We start from the raw sequence: 22509 nt of genomic DNA on the forward strand, positions 1-22509 counted from the left end.
TGACCGAGCTGGTAGACCAGCACAACCAAGCAACAAAAAAAAAACAACAACATACTGGTCAACCAGCCAGCCTACCAGCGTCGGGTGTGCTTTCCCCAACTACCTTGACCATCAAAGACCACCTTAGACCTTAGAAAGCACCAGACGCTCCAGTGTGGAGCGTTATTAAGAAATGGCAGTTCAGGGGATCTGTGGAGGTCTACACGAGAACTAGAGGGAGCTATTACACAACCCATCTACAGAGACAGTGAGGGGGGAGGGGGGGGAGCGAGTGAGGGGTGAATGAGAGAGATAGGAGATGGATGGCAGCGTGAGAGAGGCCGAGGGGGAGCGGGATGGGAGAGGAGGAAGCAGGTTAATGCAATAAAGACGAGTAAATGATTTCCTAAAGTGGATTAGGTGTGTCAATAATGGATGGGGTTACAGGAAGAAATCAAATCAACTGCTTTTATGTACACATACACACACACACACACACACACACACACACACAGGAAGGTCACGCATGCGACTTCTGAGGCGCTTCTGTTTACACAAAGCTTATGACGTGAGCACTCACTGAAGGCATCTGCGGATGCTTGTACATGACTGGCTTACATGGGTTACTGCTGCAGTGACTTAGCTCCATTGCCAGCCATAACACTACCTCCACCATGTTTGACAGATGATGTGGCATGCTTCCGGTCATGAGCCCCTCCCTCTCCTTTTCCATACTTTTTTCTGGTTTGCATCTTGAATCAAACCACCTGTATTTACATACGCGACGATGTCTCCTGGAGCTAGGTGTCTTCAGACTTTCTGTGGACAGTGTAGATGAATGGTCAGAATGGAATGAGAGCCATGTTACCTCTCTCAACCCCCCTCTACCCCAGATGCAGGCTTTTTTCCCCCAACACCAGTCATTTTCCAGAGGCAGGGCCATTGGTAGTGTTAAATAGTGTGATTTCGGGCATCCTCTGTGTGTGTGTGTGTGTGTGTGTGTGTGTGTGTGTGTGTGTGTGAGAGAGGTTATGAGTGCAGGCATGCAGAGTGACAGACTCGACTGGATTTGGGACAGATTTGGCTTGGAGGTGACAGGGAAGAGGAGCCGAGTTGACAGTGAATGTCTTCACATGTCTCACACACACACACACACACACATACACACACACACACACACACACAGGGGCACTGTATAGTGTTTGCTGAGTCAGAGATTGGATATTTACAGGGCTAGAAGGGAAAGAAAAGCCTAAAAAGCAGAGAGGCATTTCAGAGCCTACCCTGACTGTCTTAAAGTGGACATGATTTATTGAAGGACCACTCCACCTCACCTCACCTCACCTCACCTCACCTCACCCTACCCTACAGCACCCTACACTACCCTACAGCACCCTACACTACCCTACCGCACCCTACACTACCCTACCGCAACTCACCCTACCCTACAGCACCCTACACTACCCTACCGTAACTCACCCTACCCTACCGCACCCTACACTACCCTACCGCAACTCACCCTACCCTACAGCACCATACAGTACCCTACACTACCCTACCGTAACTCACCCTACTCTACAGCACCCTACACTACCCTACAGCACCCTGCCGCAACTCACCCTACCCTACAGCACCCTACACTACCCTACAGCACCCTACACTACCCTACCGCAACTCACCCTACCCTACAGCACCCTACACTACCCTACCGCAACTCACCCTAGCCTACAGCACCCTACACTACCCTGCCGCAACTCACCCTACCCTACAGCACCCTACACTACCCTACAGCACCCTACACTACCCTGCCGCAACTCACCCTACCGTACAGCACCCTACACTACCCTACAGCACCCTACACTACCCTACCGTAACTCACCCTACCCTACAGCACCCTACACTACCCTACCGCAACTCACCCTACCCTACAGCACCCTACACTACCCTACAGCACCCTACACTACCCTACCGCAACTCACCCTACCCTACAGCACCCTACACTACCCTACCGCAACTCACCCTACCCTACAGCACCCTACACTACCCTACAGCACCCTACAGTACCCTACCGCAACTCACCCTACCCTACCCTACCGCACCCTACCCTACCACAACTATGTAATAACACACCCCTTATATAACATGAGTATATATCAAAATATCTATATGTAATAACAAGCCCCTTATATGAAATATATATATCCTAAAGTGGACATGATTTATTGAAGGACCACTCCACCTCACCTCACCTCACCCTACCCAACCGCACCCTACACTACCCTACAGCACCCCACACTACCCAACCGCACCCTACACTACCCTAGTGCAACTCACCATACCCTACCACAACTATGTAATAACACGCCCCTTATATAAGTATATATCTAAATATTTATATGTAATAATATATACTCATATTATATAAGGGGCCTTTTATATCAAAATATCTATATGTAATAACAAGCCCCTTATATAATATGAGTACATATCTAAATATCTATATGTAATAAAATACCCCTTATATAATATGAGTATATACATCAATATCTATATGTAATAATAACAAGCCCATTATAATATGAGTATATATATTAATATCTATATGTAATAATAACATACTCCTTATATAATATGAGTATATATGTATGTGTATGTAATGATAACATGCTCTTTATGTAATATATATGTAAGTATCTATACTATATGGAAGTATATGTGTCCATATTTAATAATACATGCCCCTACATAGGTCCCGACAGGGTCATGTGCATCAAAGGCTCATTCATGGATTCCATGGAGGCCCCACCTCCCAACTTACAGGACTTAAAGGATCTGCTGCTAACGTCTTGGGACCAGAAACCACAGCAGGACACTTTTAGAGGTCTTGTGGAGATCTGCTGTGTATATAATAATAACAATAACATTATGTATTATATATGCACGTATTTCATGAAAAGGCCACCTCTCCAACTGTTAAGCATCAGGGTGGGTCAATGTGTTGCAGCCAGTGGCAATGTGAACGTTTTACTGGTAGAAGGAGCAGAATGGAGTCAGTTAAATAGCAGCACATTCTGAAGAGCTTCTACAGCAGGATAAATATTCTAAACACACCCTAAAACCGCCACCCCAGGCTCAAGCTGAAGGTTTACCCCCAAAAGAGCAGCAAGACGACCCAAGATTCTCCCAGAACTAGAAGCCTAAAATCCCCCCAAACATGAACTGAAAGACTCCACAGGCCACAGGTTTGCTTCAGGAATTTTTCCTTTTTTGTTATTGATTCAATTTTTAACTTCATACCAGATATTTTTGTCCTAAAAACTCACAAAAACAAGCAACACATAAGTGAGTTCAGACACACAGTCACATGAATTCTAATGACCAGGCGTACTCCACTATCCATTACACACAACAGCCACGAGATTAAACTGCTCCAAGCTTCATTAGCAGGGCTGGACTTGTATGTGTTAATGTGTGTGTGTGTGTGTGTGTGTGTGTGTTTGTGTATATACGTGTGATATTAGACGAGTCTTTGTCCAGTGATCTGAAACCATGCATAATTGGCTCAGTGTCAGTATAAGAGAGAAAGTGTGTGTGTGTTATGGGTCCAGTGATACATGACTGCAGAGATGAGTGTGTGGAAGTACAAGGCAAGTGTTTCTAATAAAGTGGCCAGTGTGTGGAAGTACAAGGAAAGTGTTTCTAATAAATTGGCCAGTGTGTGGAAGTACAAGGCAAGTGTTTCTAATAAAGTGGCCAGTGTGTGGAAGTACAAGGAAAGTGTTTCTAATAAAGTGGCCAGTGTGTGGAAGTACAAGGGAGGTGTTTCTAGTAAAGTGACCAGTGTGAGGAAGTACAAGGCAAGTGTTTCTAATAAAGTGGCCAGTGTGTGGAAGTACAAGGCAAGTGTGTGGAAGTACAAGGGAGGTGTTTCTAATAAAGTGGCCAGTGAGTGGAAGCACAAGGAAAGTGTTTCTAATAAAGTGGCCAGTGTGTGGAAGTACAAAGAAAAAGTTTCTAATAAATTGGCCAGTGTGTAGAAGTACAAGGCAAGTGTTTCTAATAAAGTGGCCAGTGTGTGGAAGTACAAGGCAAGTGTTTCTAATAAAGTGGCCAGTGTGTGGAAGTACAAGGCAAGTGTTTCTAATAAAGTGGCCAGTGTGTAGAAATACAAGGGAGGTGTTTCTAATAAAGTGGCCAGTGTGTGGAAGTACAAGGCAAGTGTTTCTAATAAAGTGACCAGTGGCCTACGGTCACTATGCTCAGTGCCAAGTACCAGCCAGAGGGCTGTAACCCCCCCACCCCCACCCCCGTCTCCTCCTACTCCAGCATTGGGCTCTGGAGCAGTGGGATGGCATTTGCCTGGCATGACTGATCTCCATCCAATTCCTTAGGGGTAAGCTAAAGTGGCAGAATTAACCATCCAACAATGTGACCTGAATGCAATCAAAAGTCCCTCACAGCAATGTTCCAGTATGTAGGGCAAAGCCTTTCCAGAACAGTGGAGGCTGTTCCTGCAGCCAAGGGCGGAGGAATTATCCTCAATGTTAATACCACTGGAGCAATGTTGGATGAGCAGATGTCCACAAACTTTTGTCGCCAAGCTGATACCTGATGTCTGATAACGGCATGCCTGCATTTCTTGCCACACCAGTGCTTATCCTGCCCATTAACACTGGTGTAGAATTCTGCACATCTAAAATTCATCACGCAGCATCAATTCCGCTTCAGTTCGGCTCCTCTAAAAATAGAGCCGATGATTGGCTAATCCCACTCCCCATTCGGCACTCTCTCCCTCCCTCAGAGTCTCTGGAATTACTCCCATTACGCTGGCATTCCTGAGGCGGGGACTAGGCCAGGATTTATTGCTTATTTTCTAGCGTGTCTGGGACTTAGATTGGAAGAGGGTATTGAATTGGTTCCAATCTGCCTGGTGTACACTTCTCCCTGCTTAGCACGCAGTTACGGAAATTGGGTATGCCGGACCTCCGCTGGATGGGATGGGATGGGACGAGCAACGTGACGATATGTGGAGTATATGATCGGGACGAACAGGCCATGCAAAACCTAACCAAAAGACCTCCTAGAGAAAGCCTGCACAGGAACAAGAAGCTGATTGGATGCCAGCCCATTAAGACATCATCTTATTTTGTTCATTTATTTATTGCACACAGCTGGAGAACCCAGTGGCCCACCGCCTGTCCCTCCTTTATGCATAGTATCACATGCACTCTAACTCTCAATGCTCTAGAGCTGATTAGCCCACTGCCTACTTTCCGACCCATTACTCTCTATAGCTTTCTGTGTCCTCTTAAAAAAACAATTTTCCTTCCTATTAAATTCCCCACCCTATTACGTCTATCCCAGCAATCTGGGAGGCTCTGACAGTAGATTAATGGAGCGCTCTCCTATATTGCTTTATGTGTAACAGAGAGGACTCTCAGACAGACACTGTAAAGAGTTGATATATGGAAGGAAGACCTAAAGACTCAGACCACAGTGTACATATACACCGAGTCTCCAAAGCAAATGTTTGAGTTACACCAACTCTCAGAAGCAAATGTTTGAGTTACACCAACTGCCCGAACCAAATGTTTGAGTTACACCAACTCTCAGAAGCAAATGTTTGAGTTACACCAACTCTCAGAAGCAAATGTTTGAGTTACACCAACTGCCCGAACCAAATGTTTGAGTTACACCAACTCTCAGAAGCAAATGTTTGAGTTACACCAACTGCCCAAACCAAATGTTTGAGTTACACCAACTGCCCAAACCAAATGTTTGAGTTACACCAACTCTCAGAAGCAAATGTTTGAGTTACACCAACTCTCAGAAGCAAATGTTTGAGTTACACCAACTGCCCAAACCAAATGTTTGAGTTACACCAACTCCCCAAACCAAATGTTTGAGTTACACCAACTCTCAGAAGCAAATGTTTGAGTTACACCAACTGCCCAAACCAAATGTTTGAGTTACACCAACTCTCAGAAGCAAATGTTTGAGTTACACCAACTGCCCAAACCAAATGTTTGAGTTACACCAACTGCCCAAACCAAATGTTTGAGTTACACCAACTCTCAGAAGCAAATGTTTGAGTTACACCAACTGCCCAAACCAAATGTTTGAGTTACACCAACTGCCCAAACCAAATGTTTGAGTTACACCAACTGCCCAAACCAAATGTTTGAGTTACACCAACTCCCCAAACCAAATGTTTGAGTTACACCAACTCTCAGAAGCAAATGTTTGAGTTACACCAACTCTCAGAAGCAAATGTTTGAGTTACACCAACTCTCAGAAGCAAATGTTTGAGTTACACCAACTGCCCAAACCAAATGTTTGAGTTACACCAACTCCCCAAACCAAATGTTTGAGTTACACCAACTCTCAGAAGCAAATGTTTGAGTTACACCAACTGCCCAAACCAAATGTTTGAGTTACACCAACTCCCCAAACCAAATGTTTGAGTTACACCAACTCTCAGAAGCAAATGTTTGAGTTACACCAACTCTCAGAAGCAAATGTTTGAGTTACACCAACTCTCAGAAGCAAATGTTTGAGTTACACCAACTGCCCAAACCAAATGTTTGAGTTACACCAACTCCCCAAACCAAATGTTTGAGTTACACCAACTCTCAGAAGCAAATGTTTGAGTTACACCAACTGCCCAAACCAAATGTTTGAGTTACACCAACTCCCCAAACCAAATGTTTGAGTTACACCAACTCTCAGAAGCAAATATATTACTCTGGTTGATGTGAGGTGATATGTAAGCACTGATTCCCTTGAACTCGGTTCTGTGGGGTTCTGGTGACCCGGTGGAGAAGTCTGGAGTGAAGAACATAGCGACACAGCATCACCTAGACCACGCTTCAGCGTATGACACACAACTGTTGCGCTTTTGCCGCTCCGCTCAGATGATGGGTCGACACTTCTGAAGTGAGCAGCAGAGAAATAAAGCTCATTAGTGGATGTGTGGAAATCTTGCAGGAGTAAAGCAGGGCTTTCCAGCTTCCAGCTTCTGAGCTGGTGCCCACTCCCCTGTGCTCATTAGGCAAATACTGCACCATCTGTCATTACACCACGCACAGAGCCACTGTACCCACTAACAGAGACAAAGAGATTTAAAAACACACTGTTTGCTTCTGACAGGATCCAAAAACGGCAGGGGGAGGAGGAGGAGGGGGGATAAATAAGAGCAAACATGAAAGAGTGAAGCGAAGAGAATAAATGAACAGACAGGAAATAATAGAAGGGAAATGAGGAGAGAAGAGAAGAAGAAAAATGAGAAGAAAAAAAAGTCAATAGAAAAAACGAGAAGAGACAAGACAAGACGAGGAGAGGAGAGAGGAGACAAGGAGAGAGGGATAGTAGTGAAGAGAAAAGAAATAGAGCTAAGGGGTGAGAAGAGACGAGACCAGTGGAAAAGTAGAGGAGAGACAAGAAGAGACTAGGACAGAAGTAGAGGAGAAAAGACACAAGGACAGAAGAAAAGAGAGAAGGAGAGAGGACAAGAGAATAGACGAGACAAAGAGAGAACAGAGGAGGGAAAAGAGAAAGAGAAAAGAGACAAGACGAGGAGAAAAGAGGAGCAGAGGAGACAGAGAAGAGACATGGAGAGACGAGACATGGAGAGACGAGACGAGGAAAAAAAGAGGAGCTGAGGAGAGAGAGAAGAGACATGGAGAGACGAGACGAGGAGAAAAGAGGAGTAGAGGAAAGAGAAGAGACATGGAGAGATGAGACGAGGAGCTGAGAAGAGAGAAGAGACATGGAGAGATGAGACATGGAGAGACGAGACGAGGAGAAAGGAGGAGCTGAGGAAAGAGAAGAGACATGGAGAGATGAGACGAGGAGCTGAGAAGAGAGAAGAGACATGGAGAGATGAGACATGGAGAGACGAGACGAGGAGCTGAGGAGAGAGAAAAGACATGGAGAGACAAGACAAGGAGCTGAGGAGAGAGAAGAGACATGGAGAGACAAGGAGCTGAGGAGAGAGAAGAGACATGGAGAGACAAGGAGCTGAGGAGAGAGAGAAGAGACATGGAGAGACGAGGAGCTGAGGAGAGAGAGAAGAGACATGGAGAGACAAGACGAGGAGCTGAGGAGAGAGAGAAGAGACATGGAGAGACGAGATGAGGAGAAAAGAGGAGAGAGAGAAGAGACATGGAGAGACGAGACGAGGAGAAAAGAGGAGAGATGAAGAAGAGGGGGGGTTGTGTAATCTGATTAGACTGGTTGATTAATTGTAGTGGCAGGGAAACAATTAGCCATTGTCTCTCTCTCTCCCCCTCTCCCATCCACCTCTCTCCCTCTCTCTCCCCCTCTCCCACCCACCTCTCTCCCTCTCTCTCTCCTCTTTACCCACCTTTCTTTCTTCCCCTCTCCTTTACCCATCTCTCTCTCTCTCTCTCTCTCTCTCTCTCTCTCTCTCTCCCCTTCTCCCTCTCTCTCTGCCTTTCTCTTTATCCTCGTCTCTCCTCTCAAACATGGTGGAGAGTGAAGCGCCTTGGAGGACCCCCCAATGAGCAGACTAACGGAGTGTCGGCGTCTCCCGGCGAGCCGAGGTGTGTGTAAGAGCATGCGGCTCGCGTCCGTGACTGATGGCGCCAATTGCAGTGTTTGTGCACCAGCGCTAATCGTTCTCATTAGACAGTACACACTCGTTAATTAGCCAGTCAGTGGACGACCTCTAAATAAAGCCTCGGCAGTGATTGGATAAGATACTGATTACTATTATCTGAGGATCAGAGTGTGTGGAGTGTGTGTGTTTTGTGAAACTTAAAGGACTGGGATCACGGACGAACCGAGGAGAGATAAGGAGAAAAAAACGAGGAGAGAGGAGATGAGGAGAAGAGGAGACAAGAGAAGAGACAAGGAGGAGAAAAGCAAAGAGACGAGACGAGAGGAGAGAAGAGACGAGATGAGGAGAGAAGAGACAAGGAGAGAGGAGATGAGGAGAAGAGAAGAGAAACGAGGAGGAGAAAAGCAAAGAGGAGAGACAAGACGAGAGGAGAGAAGAGACAAGATGAGGGGAAGAGAAGAGACAAGGAGGAGAAAAGCAAGAGGAGAGAAGAGATGAGGAGGAGAAAAGCAAAGAGATGAGACGAGAGGAGAGAAGAGATGAGATGAGGAGAGACAAGGAGAAAAGAGAAGAGATGAGGAGAAAAAAGACAAGGAATGAGAAGAGAAGAGACGAGGAGACGAGAGAAAAGACAAGGACAGAAGAGATGAGGAGGAGAAAAGCAAAGACGAGACGAGAGAAGAGACGAGATGAGGAGAAAAAAGACAAAGAGGGAGATGAGGGGAAGAGAAGAGACAAGGAGGAGAAAGCAAGAGGAGAGAAGAGATGAGAAGGAGAAAAGTAAAGAGACGAGACGAGACAAGAGGAGAGAAGAGATGAGACGAGACAAGAGGAGAGAAGAGATGAGGAGAGACAAGGAGAAAAGAGAAGAGATGAGGAGAAAAAAGACAAGGAATGAGGAGACAAGAGAAGAGACAAGGAGGAGAAAAGCAAAGAGGAGAGACAAGACAAAAGGAGAGAAGAGATGAGGAGGAGAAAAGCAAAGAGACGAGAGGAGAGAAGAGACAAGGAGGAGAAAAGCAAAGAGACGAGAGAAAAGAAGAGATGAGATGAGGAGAGACAAGACAAGGAGAGAGGAGATGAGGGGAAGAGAAGAGACAAGGAGAGAGGAGATGAGGAGAAGAGAAGAGATGAGGAGACAAGAGGAGAAACGAGGAGGAGAAAAGCAAAGAGACAAGACGAGAGGAGAGAAGAGACAAGGAGGAGAAAAGCAAAGAGACGAGAGAAAAGAAGAGATGAGATGAGGAGAGACAAGACAAGGAGAGAGGAGATGAGGGAAAGAGAAGAGACAAGGAGGAGAAAAGCAAGAGGAGAGAAGAGATGAGGAGGAGAAAAGCAAAGAGACGAGATGAGAGGAAAGAAGAGATGAGGAGGAGAAAAGCAAAGAGATGAGACGAGAGGAGAGAAGAGATGAGATGAGGAGAGACAAGACAAGGAGAGAGGAGATGAGGGGAATAGAAGAGACAAGGAGGAGAAAAGCAAGAGGAGAGAAGAGATGAGGAGGAGAAAAGCAAAGAGATGAGACGAGACAAGAGAAGAGAAGAGATGAGGAAAGACAAGGAGAAAAGAGAAGAGATGAGGAGAAAAAAGACAAGGAATGAGGAGACAAGAGAAGAGACAAGGAGAGAAGAGACAAGGAGGAGAAAAGCAAAGAGGAGAGACAAGAGGAAAGACGAGATGAGGAGAGACAAGGAGAAAAGAGACGAGAAGAAAAAAGAAGAAAAAAGAAGAGAAGAATAGAGACGAGACAAGAGACGAGACGAAACTTCCCTGTTCCCTCCTCAGTCCACAAAAACAGTCCATTTCAAAATCAGATTTTATGACGTCACAACAACCAACACATTTACATAGCTCCAGCCATTCCACCTACATTAGCCCCTCACGTTTATTTTTTTAACACACTGGGGTTTTCATGGGGTCCCAACGTGTATATCTCCATTGTTTGACACAGTTTGAATCTGGGCGTGGTTATTTTTACATTGTGTCCAAACTTTTTCATGAGCGAACCAATAGAAACGCTCCAAACTTTTTTCCGTTGACTTCCATTGAAAGCTAAAAAAAAAAAAATCAGAGATGCATTTCACCGCAAACCGCAATCCTGCCAGCTCTGCTCGGTCCACCTGCCAATCAAGCTGACTGATGGCATCGTCCGCTGAGATCCGAACACTGCTCCCGAAATCCGAGGCTCGCTGCGAGGACGTACGTATCGGTAATGACGGGTTTGGCTGTGAATTACGCGCAATTACTGTAAATTACAGCTCAGGCAGCCTGCAAATCCAAATGCCAGTGATTGTGCAAAGGTCTAAACGACTGTGGTGGAGAAGGACGCGCTGGAGAGGCACCAGGAGAGCTGGCAGGGAATCATAACATTTAAATATATCCGTTAGGCTCTTCTTTTTTCCCCCGTGTGCGGTGTGGATAATTAAACGGCCAAAATAACCTGCGATTGTGCAATGGCGCCAAAATCCCCCCTCTAACATGGAGCCAGGTTCACAAGTGTGCGTTGCTTCCCTCGTCAGACGGAGCTATTCTCGTTGCTCATTGTTCTGCCGGCGAGAAAGAAAAAAAAAAGAAAACAGATGGAGCTGGAGAGCATGTAGACGGAGGAAGACTTTTCCTCCTCTGATGAAAATGGGGCCTTGTCAAAGGCTCTCCCGCGGCAGCGCTACAGCAGCATGTGACAGAATATTTAATGTCTCGACATCTCCGCTTCCATTTGAACTTCTTCGCCTTTTATTCCCCTCCTCTTCCGCACCGCGCACCAAAAAGAGCCACGTGACGCCGCCGACGCCGCCGCTCACGAGGAGGAGGCGGCCGCCACGCCGCTCTGCTCGATTTGTAAACACCGCCGAGCTCTTTGAGCTTTCCTGTTTGAGGCTCTGGCTCAGCTTGGTATCAAAAGTATTGGGACACCTGCTCATTTCTGCTGGTTTTTGGAAATCAAGGGTATTAAAAACTGTCCAGGGAGGAAGGCTTTCTACTAGATTATACTAGAGGAGGAGCACTGCTCTGAGGATTTGTCCGCATTCAGCAACCAGAGCAAAAGAGTGAGGTCAGGCTGTTGGATGATGACCATCACCCCATGACCCATCACCTCATCCCCTAACCTCAGCTCCATAACTCATCCCAGAAAAGTACCGGAGCAGCAACCATCACTCCAGAGAACACAGTTCTTCCACTGCTCCACAGTTCAACACTGGGGGGCTTTATACCCCTCTAGCCCACACCTGGCATTCACTATTCCCAGACTTCCACAAGGCAGAAAAGCATTTCAGACACGCCGCTATGGGAGTGAGCTCGTCGCAATATGAGGTTGGGAAGATCAAGAAAACTTGCTTGTGGGATCACGAGGCAGCAAACTGCAAAAGACCTGCAGGGCGATTGAGCAAACCCTTTAAGAGCCAGGTGCGGTCTAAATGACTCGGATTGCTATTTCAGTGGTGTAAAGAGTGGGGGGGATTGTACGAGCGTCGGGCTGCACACGCCTGTGTTGACAATTCACTGCCGAGATAGCAACGAACGTCTGACTGGCTGTTTTCCATTGCATAAACAGCAATACGCCAGAAATTGACCTGAACACCCCTCATCTCGAGACCACCGTGCCCATCGGCGTAGAGATATTCGTAAGCAACTAACTGTTGGCTAGTGCCACTATGACCAGACAATGCAATGCTCTTTTCCCTTACCCTGACTCTGCTCCATACGCTACGGCCAAAGATGCTAAGGCAAGCTGCTGTAGTGCCTAAAAGAGCCTATAGGCACTTGCTACGGATTAGCATGTACTCAAATACTTGGTTGTCGCTAAAGCTACCAGTCTCAGAAAACTGAAATCACTATTCAGGTTCGAGGTGAACCAAGCGGTGCTTTTGGCACTGATACTTTCAGCACGGTTGGGCTGCTTATCTGTCGATCTGCACAATACCGTGACGTGTCGCTGCTCTCTTTCACTTGCTAATCTGACACTGCACTCAAAGGGAATTGGCAGAAAAGCTGACATGTCACGGCGGTCTTATTTCGCATTCCGGCATCTCTCCATCATCAACATGCTGATGAGAAATAATGTAAATTATGCAACAGCAGAGCAATTCCTGAGCATGAGGACGGCTAGTCCTTGAAGTGAGGCAGGTGTGGTGGCATAAAAAAAAGGAAGGAAAAAAAGAAAAGCACTAAATGAGAGAGTTTGAGCTCTCACTGTGGTTCACTGCTGGGATACAGTTTCATTAATTCAGTCGTTTTTTTGGATAAAAGTCCCGGAAAACCCGTATTTAGGGATGTACAGCTCTTCCAAAGGACGCATTCAGCTTGCACAGATGTGCAAATGCGCACAAGCAGCTTGTCTGGTCCCTGTAGAGAAGTACTGCCAATAAATTAGAACCCTGTGTAGCAGATAAACCAACGTGAACCTAATGCCAGGCATATGAACGCCGCCCCCAGCGGCAGTGAGCTGTGGAGCAGTGGATCTACTGGGTTCTCTGGAATGGTGGACGGTGCTCTGTCCAATACATTTGGGATGAGATGAGGAGTTACGGATGAAGCTGGGAGGTCATCATCCAACATCCTGACCTCACTAACACTCTGAACTCAATCATCAAATCATCAAAGCAATGCTGCAAAATCTTTGGCTCTGGACTAGTGGACTAGCCTGCTTTGGGCCTTGTAGGTTGCAGTTAAGGCGGTATTTCTATTGGTCTAGTGCATTAGCTTGGGGCTAAGGCCTTAGCTCACAGTTGGGAATGTTGCTCATGGAATAACTTCTGGACGTATTACAGAGGAATAAATCAAATAGTGCTACTACAGCATCTGGAACTGGCTTGTAACTCTCTCCACAAGGGGGCGCTATTAGTGCTCAAGCAGCTTTCCATGCTTCGCATCAATCAAACTGCAGGTTTCTGTTTCTACAATAGCGTAGGGAGCATTTTTTTGGACCTTTGCTGGACCTAATCTGGACCTCTCATCGAGAGGCAACCCTCACCTGACGACACAGCCGATTTTAAGCTGGTGTGGATTTTAAGGGGCTGATATTCGTCCAATCAACACAGTTCCAATGCATCAGCCACACTAAATGCAATGGATGTTCGTGTTCTTATTAAGGCATGAATGACAGCCTCACCCACACTCACACACTCACACACACACGTTGTGTATTTGTGAGGCTGTTTATTTCTCTGCCTGCCCCCTCCGCCTGTCCGTGTGTGCATGCATGAGCGCCCGAACCCCACCGTTCGAGCTGCTGCTGTTCTTCCCCCCTGTCCCAGCCTGGTTTTTGAATCAGCCTCCCCCCACGCCAGCACCCCAAGCCAGCGGTTGTCACAGCAACAGAGCTGGCATTCCAGTACCCGCTGCCAGCTCTGCCCGAGAGCAGCCAATGAGGGGCAGCACATCTGCACGGAAGCCGGTCTCATCACATTTCCCCAACAGATCAAAGAGGGAAAGCGACTCGGCCAGCGACGCCGCGCTACGATGCCCGACCGAACAGAGCCAGAGCAGCAGACACAATAATAACAGGCCCACGGCTGCTCACGGGAACTCACAGGAAGGGTCTGTTCCTGGACCTACACACACACACACAAACACACACAGCCTCTGAACCAGGTCTGAGTCAGGTGAACACACTCACTGTTAATACACTGATTACGAGCCACGTAAACAGTGGAACGAGTACAAGGTTCTAGGATCTGGGTTAGATGGACAGAGTCAAATGTAAAGTCACCTGAACCCGTCCAATTACTTTTTTTTTTTATTCTGTTGCAGGTGAATAAGGGGTGTTGACGGGGTTGTAAAAAGCACTATGGCTGGCTTGATGCAGTGACCCTTTCATGCAGCTAGCATGAAACTACGTAACCTTAACCTCGACCCTTAAACCTAACCCAAACCCAGAAAGGGTCTGTTCCTGGACCTACACACACACACACACACACACACACAAACACACACAGCCTATGAACCAGGTCTGAGTCAGGTGAACACACTCACTGTTAATACACTGATCTAAGAGAACTAACTACCATTAGCACTTAGCACTCTTAGCTGTTGGTTAGCATAAGGTGGAAAGACCCTGCTCAGGTAAACAAGTCCTCACAGAGCTGATTGGTCACAGGTCCCAGGGTCACAGTGCCAATCTTGCAGTGGAACGAGTACAAGGTTCTAGGATCTGGGTTAGATGGACAGAGTCAAATGTAAAGTCACCTGAACCCGTCCAAATACTTTTTTTTTTTATTCTGTTGCAGGTGAATAAGGGGGTGTTGGCGGGGTTGTAAAAAGCACTACTGTTAACTCACTCACTGTTAATACACTGATCTAAGAGAACGAACTACCATTAGCACTTAGCACTCTTAGCTGTTGGTTAGCATAAAGTGGACAGACCCTGCTCAGGTAAACAAGTCCTCACGAAGCTGATTGGCGTCTGACTACGGGTACGAGTGCAAATGACAGTCAGGAGGCCCTGTGGGGTTAGCTGGAACTTAAAAACTAGCCATGAAGCTTGAAGCTCCCTAGGGTCACAGTGCTGATCTTGCAGTGGAACAAGTACAAGGTTCTAGGATCTGGGTTAGATGGACCTTTTGGGATGGGTCTGAATTTGCCGGCCCGTTTGAACGCTCCTCACGCTCGACCACGTCCAGATTTACTCACTCCAACTTTTCACAACAACAGATGACAGCGATATGAGAATATGAGCTTGTCATTTCTCGCTTAGTCAGAATCGAGTCAACAGTGAGTCATCACACACACACACACTCATACACACACTCATACACCCCGGCACAGCGCTCCGGGAGCCGCACAGGGCTTACAGAAGCACATGCCGGATTCATCACAACACCAGAGCAAGTGTAACCACAGTAACTGAGGTCCTTTACGAGCTCGTAACACAGCCGGATGATAGTGAAACCAATACACAGGGGCTTGTTTGGCTTATTTTGGTTCGTTTCTTGAGGAACGACGTTGGGTTTGGACATGGGTGGAATACCTGGGTGCTCTCAGTGCTACTGTGAGCTGAGAAGTAGTCGCAAAGTCCGAAAATTCCCAGTTCCCAGCAAAAGCCTTCATAGCTCCTCACTACTTACATCCGATCATCATCATGGCCACGGCGAAGATCTTCTCTCCGTCGGTGGTGGGGGCAATGTTGCCAAAGCCGATGCTGGTCAGGCTGGTCATGGTGAAGTACAGCGAGGTGATGTAGACCGAGTCCTTGTTGGGGCCGCCCTCCCAGCGGCCCGTCCCGCTGCTGTTGAAGCGGTACGGCGCACCCGTGGTCTCGCCCAGCAGGTACAGCCAGCTGTCCTTGCGCACCAGGTTGTGCTCCTCGTCGATGACCTCGTAGTCCCCGATGCTGTACCAGATGCAGGCCAGCCAGTGAGCGGCCAGGCCGAAGACGCACACCAGCAGCACCAGCACGGCCGCGCCATACTCGATGTAGTGGTCCAGCTTGCGGGCCACCCGGCCCAGGCGCAACAGTCGCACCACTTTCAGAGAGCTGAAGAGGCTGCTGATGCCCTGGGAGAGATAGAGGCAGAGACAGAGTCACACGTTAAGTCACCTGAACCCGTCCATTTACTTTTTTTTCAATTCTGTTCCAGGTGAATAAGGGGTGTTGACGGGGTTGTAAAAAGCACTATGGCTGGCTTGATGCAGTGACCCTTTCATGCAGCTAGCATGAAACTACGTAACCCTTACCCTTACCCTTGCCCTTCAATCGACCCTTAAACCTAACCCTAACCCTTACCCTTCAATCAACCCTAAAACCTAACCCTTACCCTTCAATCGACCCTTAAATCTAACCCTAACCTTACCCTTCAATCCACCCTAAAACCTAACCCTAACCTTACCCTTCAATCAACCCTAAAACCTAACCCTTACCCTTCAATCCATCCTAAAACCTAACCCTTACCCTTCAATTGACCCTTAAACCTAACCCTAACCTTACCCTTTAATCGACCCTTAAACCTAACCCAAACCCTAACCTTACCCTTCAATCAACCCTAAAACCTAACCCTTACCCTTCAATCGACCCTTAAATCTAACCCTAACCTTACCCTTCAATCCACCCTAAAACCTAACCCTTACCCTTCAATTGACCCTTAAACCTAACCCTAACCTTACCCTTCAATCCACCCTTAAACCTAACCCTAACCTTACCCTTCAATCCACCCTTAAACCTAACCCTAACCTTACCCTTAAATCCACCCTTAAACCTAATCCTAACCTTACCCTTCAATCCATCCTAAAACCTAACCCAACCCCTAACCTTAACCTTACCCTTCAATCCACTCTAAAACCTAACCTTAACCTTACCCTTCAATCCACTCTAAAACCTAACCCAAACCTTAACCTTACCCTTATGGTTAGGGTTAAGGTTAGGCTTTATGGTTGATTACAGGGTAAGTTTAAGGGTAGGGTTAAGTTTTAGGGATGACTGAAAGGTAAGGTTAGGGTTAGGGTGAAGGGTTAGGTGTGGCGTTACATTCAATAGTCAATCAGCTTAGAGTTATAGTCGCATATAGAGGAGCATCTATACGAGCATCTACGAGGCATCTACAGTGAACCATCACCAAGTAAAGTGATACTGCATGCCTTTATTTCAGTGATGTTTTACGTTGTGAGCTGGTTAGGAGACGGTTGAGCTCCTCAGCTCTTGCATGGATTTGCTGTATTCCACCAGCAGCTCACCTGTAGTGCTTTATCCAGGCACATGAACGCCTACCATCCAGATAAAAAGCTTTAAATAGAAGTCTGTAAGACATTTGCCCATATTTTCTATTCCTTTACCCAAACAAAGAAGCATTGTCTGCCCTCAAGCACATTCTCCATATTTATAAATACATACTGAACAGTGCCAAGTCGGCCTCTTAACAAGAACAGTATAGAGCTTTTAAATAGCACCTCAGTGGCGGCTATGTGGCTAGCGGTATACAAAAAAAAAACACAATGACCCTCTTATCTGAGTCTGCTCAGATAAATATGCATATGAAGTTGCATAAACAGCGATTATTAGGGTTGTGGTTTGTCATTTAAATGGATGCCATTGAATGAAACACTGTTTTTTTCTTGGAATAGTTGAATAATGACAGTTCGGTACATGGACGTGACAAACCGTGCACCTCAAACACTGCTGTGACCCCTTCAAAAGAACATCCCGCAGGCCCAAAACAGAGCTGGAAAACAGGCCCATTCTAATTCCCAAAACAGTTACATCACAGTCCTGACTACAGGACTACAGGACTACAGGAGCCGGGCCTAGTGACCGCAGCCTATCCTGTGCCGGTATCCGCAATCGGAGAGGTCAGACTTCGCAAGAAAGGAAGCAAAAGAAGAGAGCGACCCATTGACCGCTCGTTTTGGTCCTGCAAGATTTTCTATTGAAGGAGGATAGTGTTAGGATTAAGGGTGGATTTAAGGGTAAGGTTAAGGTTTGGATTAAGGGTGGATTTAAGGGTAAAGTTAAAGTTAGGATTAAGGGTTGATTCAAGGGTAAAGTTAAGGTTAGGGATAAAATTAGGATTAAGGGCTGATTTAAGGGTAATGTTAAGGTTAGGGATAGGGTTAGGATTAAGGGTTGATTCAAGGGTAATGTTAAGATTAGGGATAGGGTTAGGATAAAATTTTAATTCAAGGGTAAGGTTAGAGTTAGGATTAAAGATTGATTCAAGGGTAATGTTAAGATTAGGGTTAGGATTAAGGGTTGATTCAAGGATATGGTTAAAGTCAGGTTTAGGGTTAGATGCAGGGTTAATTCAACTTAGGGTTCAGTTAAATTTAATGGGCCTTTAGCTGAATGGTAGTTGAATGATAGTTGAATGGTAGTTGAATGTCAGGTGAGCATCTACAAAGCACCTCTAATGGTAAAGTGCTAGCAAGTTTTTTTTTTTCAATTACAGTTTCAGCAACTTCCAAAAACTTTGGCCTGAATGTTTTCCAACGCATTCCCAACCTCATTAATCCTGCTCCGGCACTTAATGGAATCTGAGCTGACTGGGAAGCTACTATTTAAAACAACAGAGCTTTTTATAACCAAAAGTATAAGTAAAAAAGAGGAAGGACTGGAGATCAATGTGGCCTGCTGCTCCATTTGGGTCAGTGTGAATTAATACAGTGGCTACGACAAGTCTACAACACAACAGAAAACACACACACACACACATACACACACATACACACATAAACATACACATTGATATTACGGCCTATAAGCCACACACCAAGACAACAGAGTAGAACACACACATGCACACACACACACACACACACACACACACACACACACAATGTACTGCTGTACACATAACCGATGCATAATAATTCAAAACCTGGAGATCAGTGGTGAGAAATCATCTGAGTGAGTGTGTGTGAGTGTAATCAGTGTTAGCAGACTGTGTTCGTGGCTCGATTCCAATTCCAAAAGAAAGAACATCAGGCCTTCGCTCACTTCCCCTCGCGACTCCCGAATGATCCGGGATTTAATATGCATTTCTGTTCTTTCTCAGCTTTCGGTTTACAACCGCTGTGCTTCAGTAGCAAGTTTTTGAAAATGTGGTGACGAGACCCAGCGGCACTGCTAATGTAATCAGAGAGCCGGCATACTGCATCAGTGTTCCTGTTCACAGCAGAGTCAAATACTGTACTCTCAGTGTTTCTGTGCTCTTCTGAAGGAAAATGCACGTTTCTGAGTGTGCAGAACTCTACCTGACCACTGACTTTCAGTGTTCTCGCCAATTCAGCCGGTCACAATCATCTCAAATAGTGAAACTCTGGTCAGCTGTTGTTTACATTCCGATCCTGAAGCTGAGAACGTTTTTGGAAAGTTACTGAATCATTTATAGTAGATCTAAAAATCTTTTCTTGAAGAAAGTGAATCATTTTTAGCACTGACCGAATCTTTAACAATAGATATGAAGTCACTTACATTTACTGAATCATTTATGGCAATGAGTCATTTATAGTAGATTTTACGGAATCATTTATGATATATATATATATATATATATATATATATATATATATATATATATATATATATTTACAGTAGATTTTAAGTCATTTATAGCAGTTAATGAATCATTTCTTTTATTTTTAAGAGATACTATAATATACAGAATATTTTATAATAGATACTCAATCATTTATAGCAGTTGCTGAATCATTTATTGTAGATACTGAATCATTTAAAGCAATTAGATTTTCTATCATTTATAGTAGATATAAAACCATTGTTTTATATGCAGTTACTGATTTTTTTCTAGAAGATACTGAATATTTTTAAGAGATACTGAATCAGTTATAATAGACACAACAGTTTATAGCAGTTACTGAATCATTTATAGCCCTTGCTAAATCGTTTATAGTAGATACTGAATCAGTTATAATAGACATGGAATCATTCATAGCAGTTGATGAATCATCTGTAGTAAATACTGAATGATTTATAGCAGTTACTGAATTATTTCTAGTAGATACTAAATAATTTACAGTAGATAATGAATCACTGATAGCAGTTACTGAATCATTTCTAGTAAATACTGAATCGTTTATAGAACTTACTAAATCATTTATAGTAGATACTGAATCAGTTGTAATAGACATTGAATCATTTATAGCAGTTGATGAATCATCTGTAGAAAAAACTGAATCATTTCTAGCAGTTACTGGATCATTTCTAGTAGATACTAAATAATTTATAGTAGATACTGAATCGGTTATAACAGACACTGTCATTTACAGTAGATAATGAGTCACTGATTGCAGTTACTGAATCATTTCTATTAAATACTGAATCGTTTATTGCTAAATCATTTATAGTAGAAACGAAACAGTTATAATCGACACTGAATCATTTATATCAGTAACTGAAGCTTTTGTCTTTTTCAGAAAACCCAGTGGGTGTGGCCTAGGTGTGAAATACTGAACTCCACTGGGCAGCAGTACTCTGAGACACGGGCCTGTATTCAGTAGATGTGCTGGTCTAGTACCAGATTCCTCTCTTATTTACGATGATCCCAGTGACCAGAACAGATCCTAGATCAGCACTTCTACTCTGCCAAGCTTAGTATTATTGGTCCTGAATTTCACAGCATAGCAACGTAGCTCGCTAAGAACAAGGATGCAGTACGTTTCATTGCAGAAGCTCCACTCGTTCATTTATCCCCACTTTGTGGTGGAAGTGCTCCGGGGACGAGAGCAGCAGCCTTTCGTTTATTTTTTCTTTCATTGGAATCGGCCGTTAACTTTGTGAGACCAGAGTGAAAGATTTTCAGATTCTGAAAAGGAAAGGCCTACTTGAGTGACAGCCCGATGGTTCCAGTTCTTCATTTTTTCCCCCAAAAACAAACCCAGGCAGTGGAGGGCACATGCAAAAAGAAAAGGGGGTGGAAAAGAAGAAGGATGAAAAGAACAGAAGAGTGAAAATGGTCAAAAACAGAAAAGCATGTGATCAAAAGCACCAATCCATTTCCCTGTGAGTGTTATTGAACATCCAGCCAATCAGACATAGATAAACAAGCATTATTTCTGAACAGGCATTATGTGACGAGGGCAGATACCTAAACAAGGAAAGGCTTACGCAACACAGAGGCAGCATAACTAGCTAAAAGCTACAATTTATATATATATATATGTCTTCCCCCCCCCCCCCCAACTACTCAACGGACCAATAGAAACACTCCAGAATGAAATTAAAAAGATTTGTAGGCATTTCAAGTAGTGAATGAATCATCTACATCCTATAGCTGAATAACTTATAGCAGTTACCAAATCATATATAGCAGTTACTGACTCACTTTTAGTAGATACTGAGTCGGAATCTTTTATAGAAGTTACTGAATCATTTACAACAGTTACTGAATCACTTATAGTAGTTCCTGAATCATGTGCAGCTGTTACTAAATCATATATATAGCAGTGACTGAATAGTGATCACTTACAGCAGTTACTGAATCATCTATAGTAGATACAGAATCATTACATCATCATACAGCAGTTAGTGAATCATTCATAGCACATTATGAATAGAATCATTTAAAGCAGTTACCAAATCATATATAGCAGTTCCTGAATCATTTATAGTAGATACTGAAATTGGAATCATTTACAGTAGATAATGAATCATTTACAGTAGTTACTGAATCATTTATAGCGGTTACCAACCCATATAGATTTGTATAGCAGTGACTGAATAGTGATCACTTACAGCACTTACTGAATCATTTATAGTAGATACTTAGATACTGAATCACTTACAGCAGTCACTGAATTACTTAAGTCACTATTAATTAATAGATACAGCATCATTTATAGTAGGTACTGAATCACTTACAGCAGTTGCTCTTTATACTATGTCCAAATGTCATTATGAATGCTCCAATAGAAATGATCCAGAATTTCTGATGAATACTGAATGAATACTGAATCATTTACAGCAGATTACAGCAGACAATGTCCTCCCTGTTACAGTCAGTGCAGCATCAGCCTGATCCTGAAGCTGCTGTGTTAGGGTGTCATTTCTACATATTGCTGCTTTAATAAGACCATAGCTGAGTGTGTGTGCTTCTGTGTGTGTGTGTGTGTGTGTGTGTGTGTGTGTGTGCGTATGCTTGTGAGTACATACTGCCCTGTGCTTTGTCCTCATGTCACATATGTTGTGTGTGTGTGTGTGTGTGCTTACACCATGCTGTGAGGTGTCAAGTTGGCTGATAAGACACAGACAGGCCGCTGCACCTGCACTTCCTACTGAGATACACTGATACCACACAGAGAGAGAGAGAGAGAGAGAGAGAGAGAGAGAACAGGGGCGTTCTTCCAAACAACTTTACTGGTTCTAAGAAAGCTTTAGCTTCAGATACCTCACCAACACTTTCATTACAGAACGTAGCTTAGGTTGCCTTCTAGCCCATTGGCTAACTACTGCTCAAGCTGAGGCTTCTACTGCTAAACCTGGAGTTTCTCCAGCCCAGGCTGAG

At 44.8% G+C, this 22509-nt stretch overlaps 1 protein-coding gene across 4 annotated transcripts in view; it reads right to left on the minus strand.

Moving 5' to 3' along the window:
- The window catches only part of kcnh1a (potassium voltage-gated channel, subfamily H (eag-related), member 1a), an 88423-nt gene that overhangs the window by 34925 nt on the left and 30989 nt on the right, over positions 1–22509 (minus strand). For 2 of the 4 annotated variants that reach the window (XM_072690005.1, XM_072690003.1), the window contains 2 exons: positions 20831–20857; positions 15625–16054 (listed from right to left, as the gene is read on the minus strand). In XM_072690005.1, the coding sequence (XP_072546106.1) occupies positions 15625–16054; positions 20831–20857 (457 nt within the window). The remainder of the gene's footprint in view (positions 1–15624; positions 16055–20830; positions 20858–22509) is intronic. The other 2 variants (XM_072690006.1, XM_072690004.1) reach the window with 1 other exon arrangement.

The sequence above is a fragment of the Salminus brasiliensis genome, chromosome 10, assembly GCF_030463535.1.
Source record: "Salminus brasiliensis chromosome 10, fSalBra1.hap2, whole genome shotgun sequence".
Taxonomy (NCBI): Eukaryota; Metazoa; Chordata; class Actinopteri; order Characiformes; family Bryconidae; genus Salminus; species Salminus brasiliensis.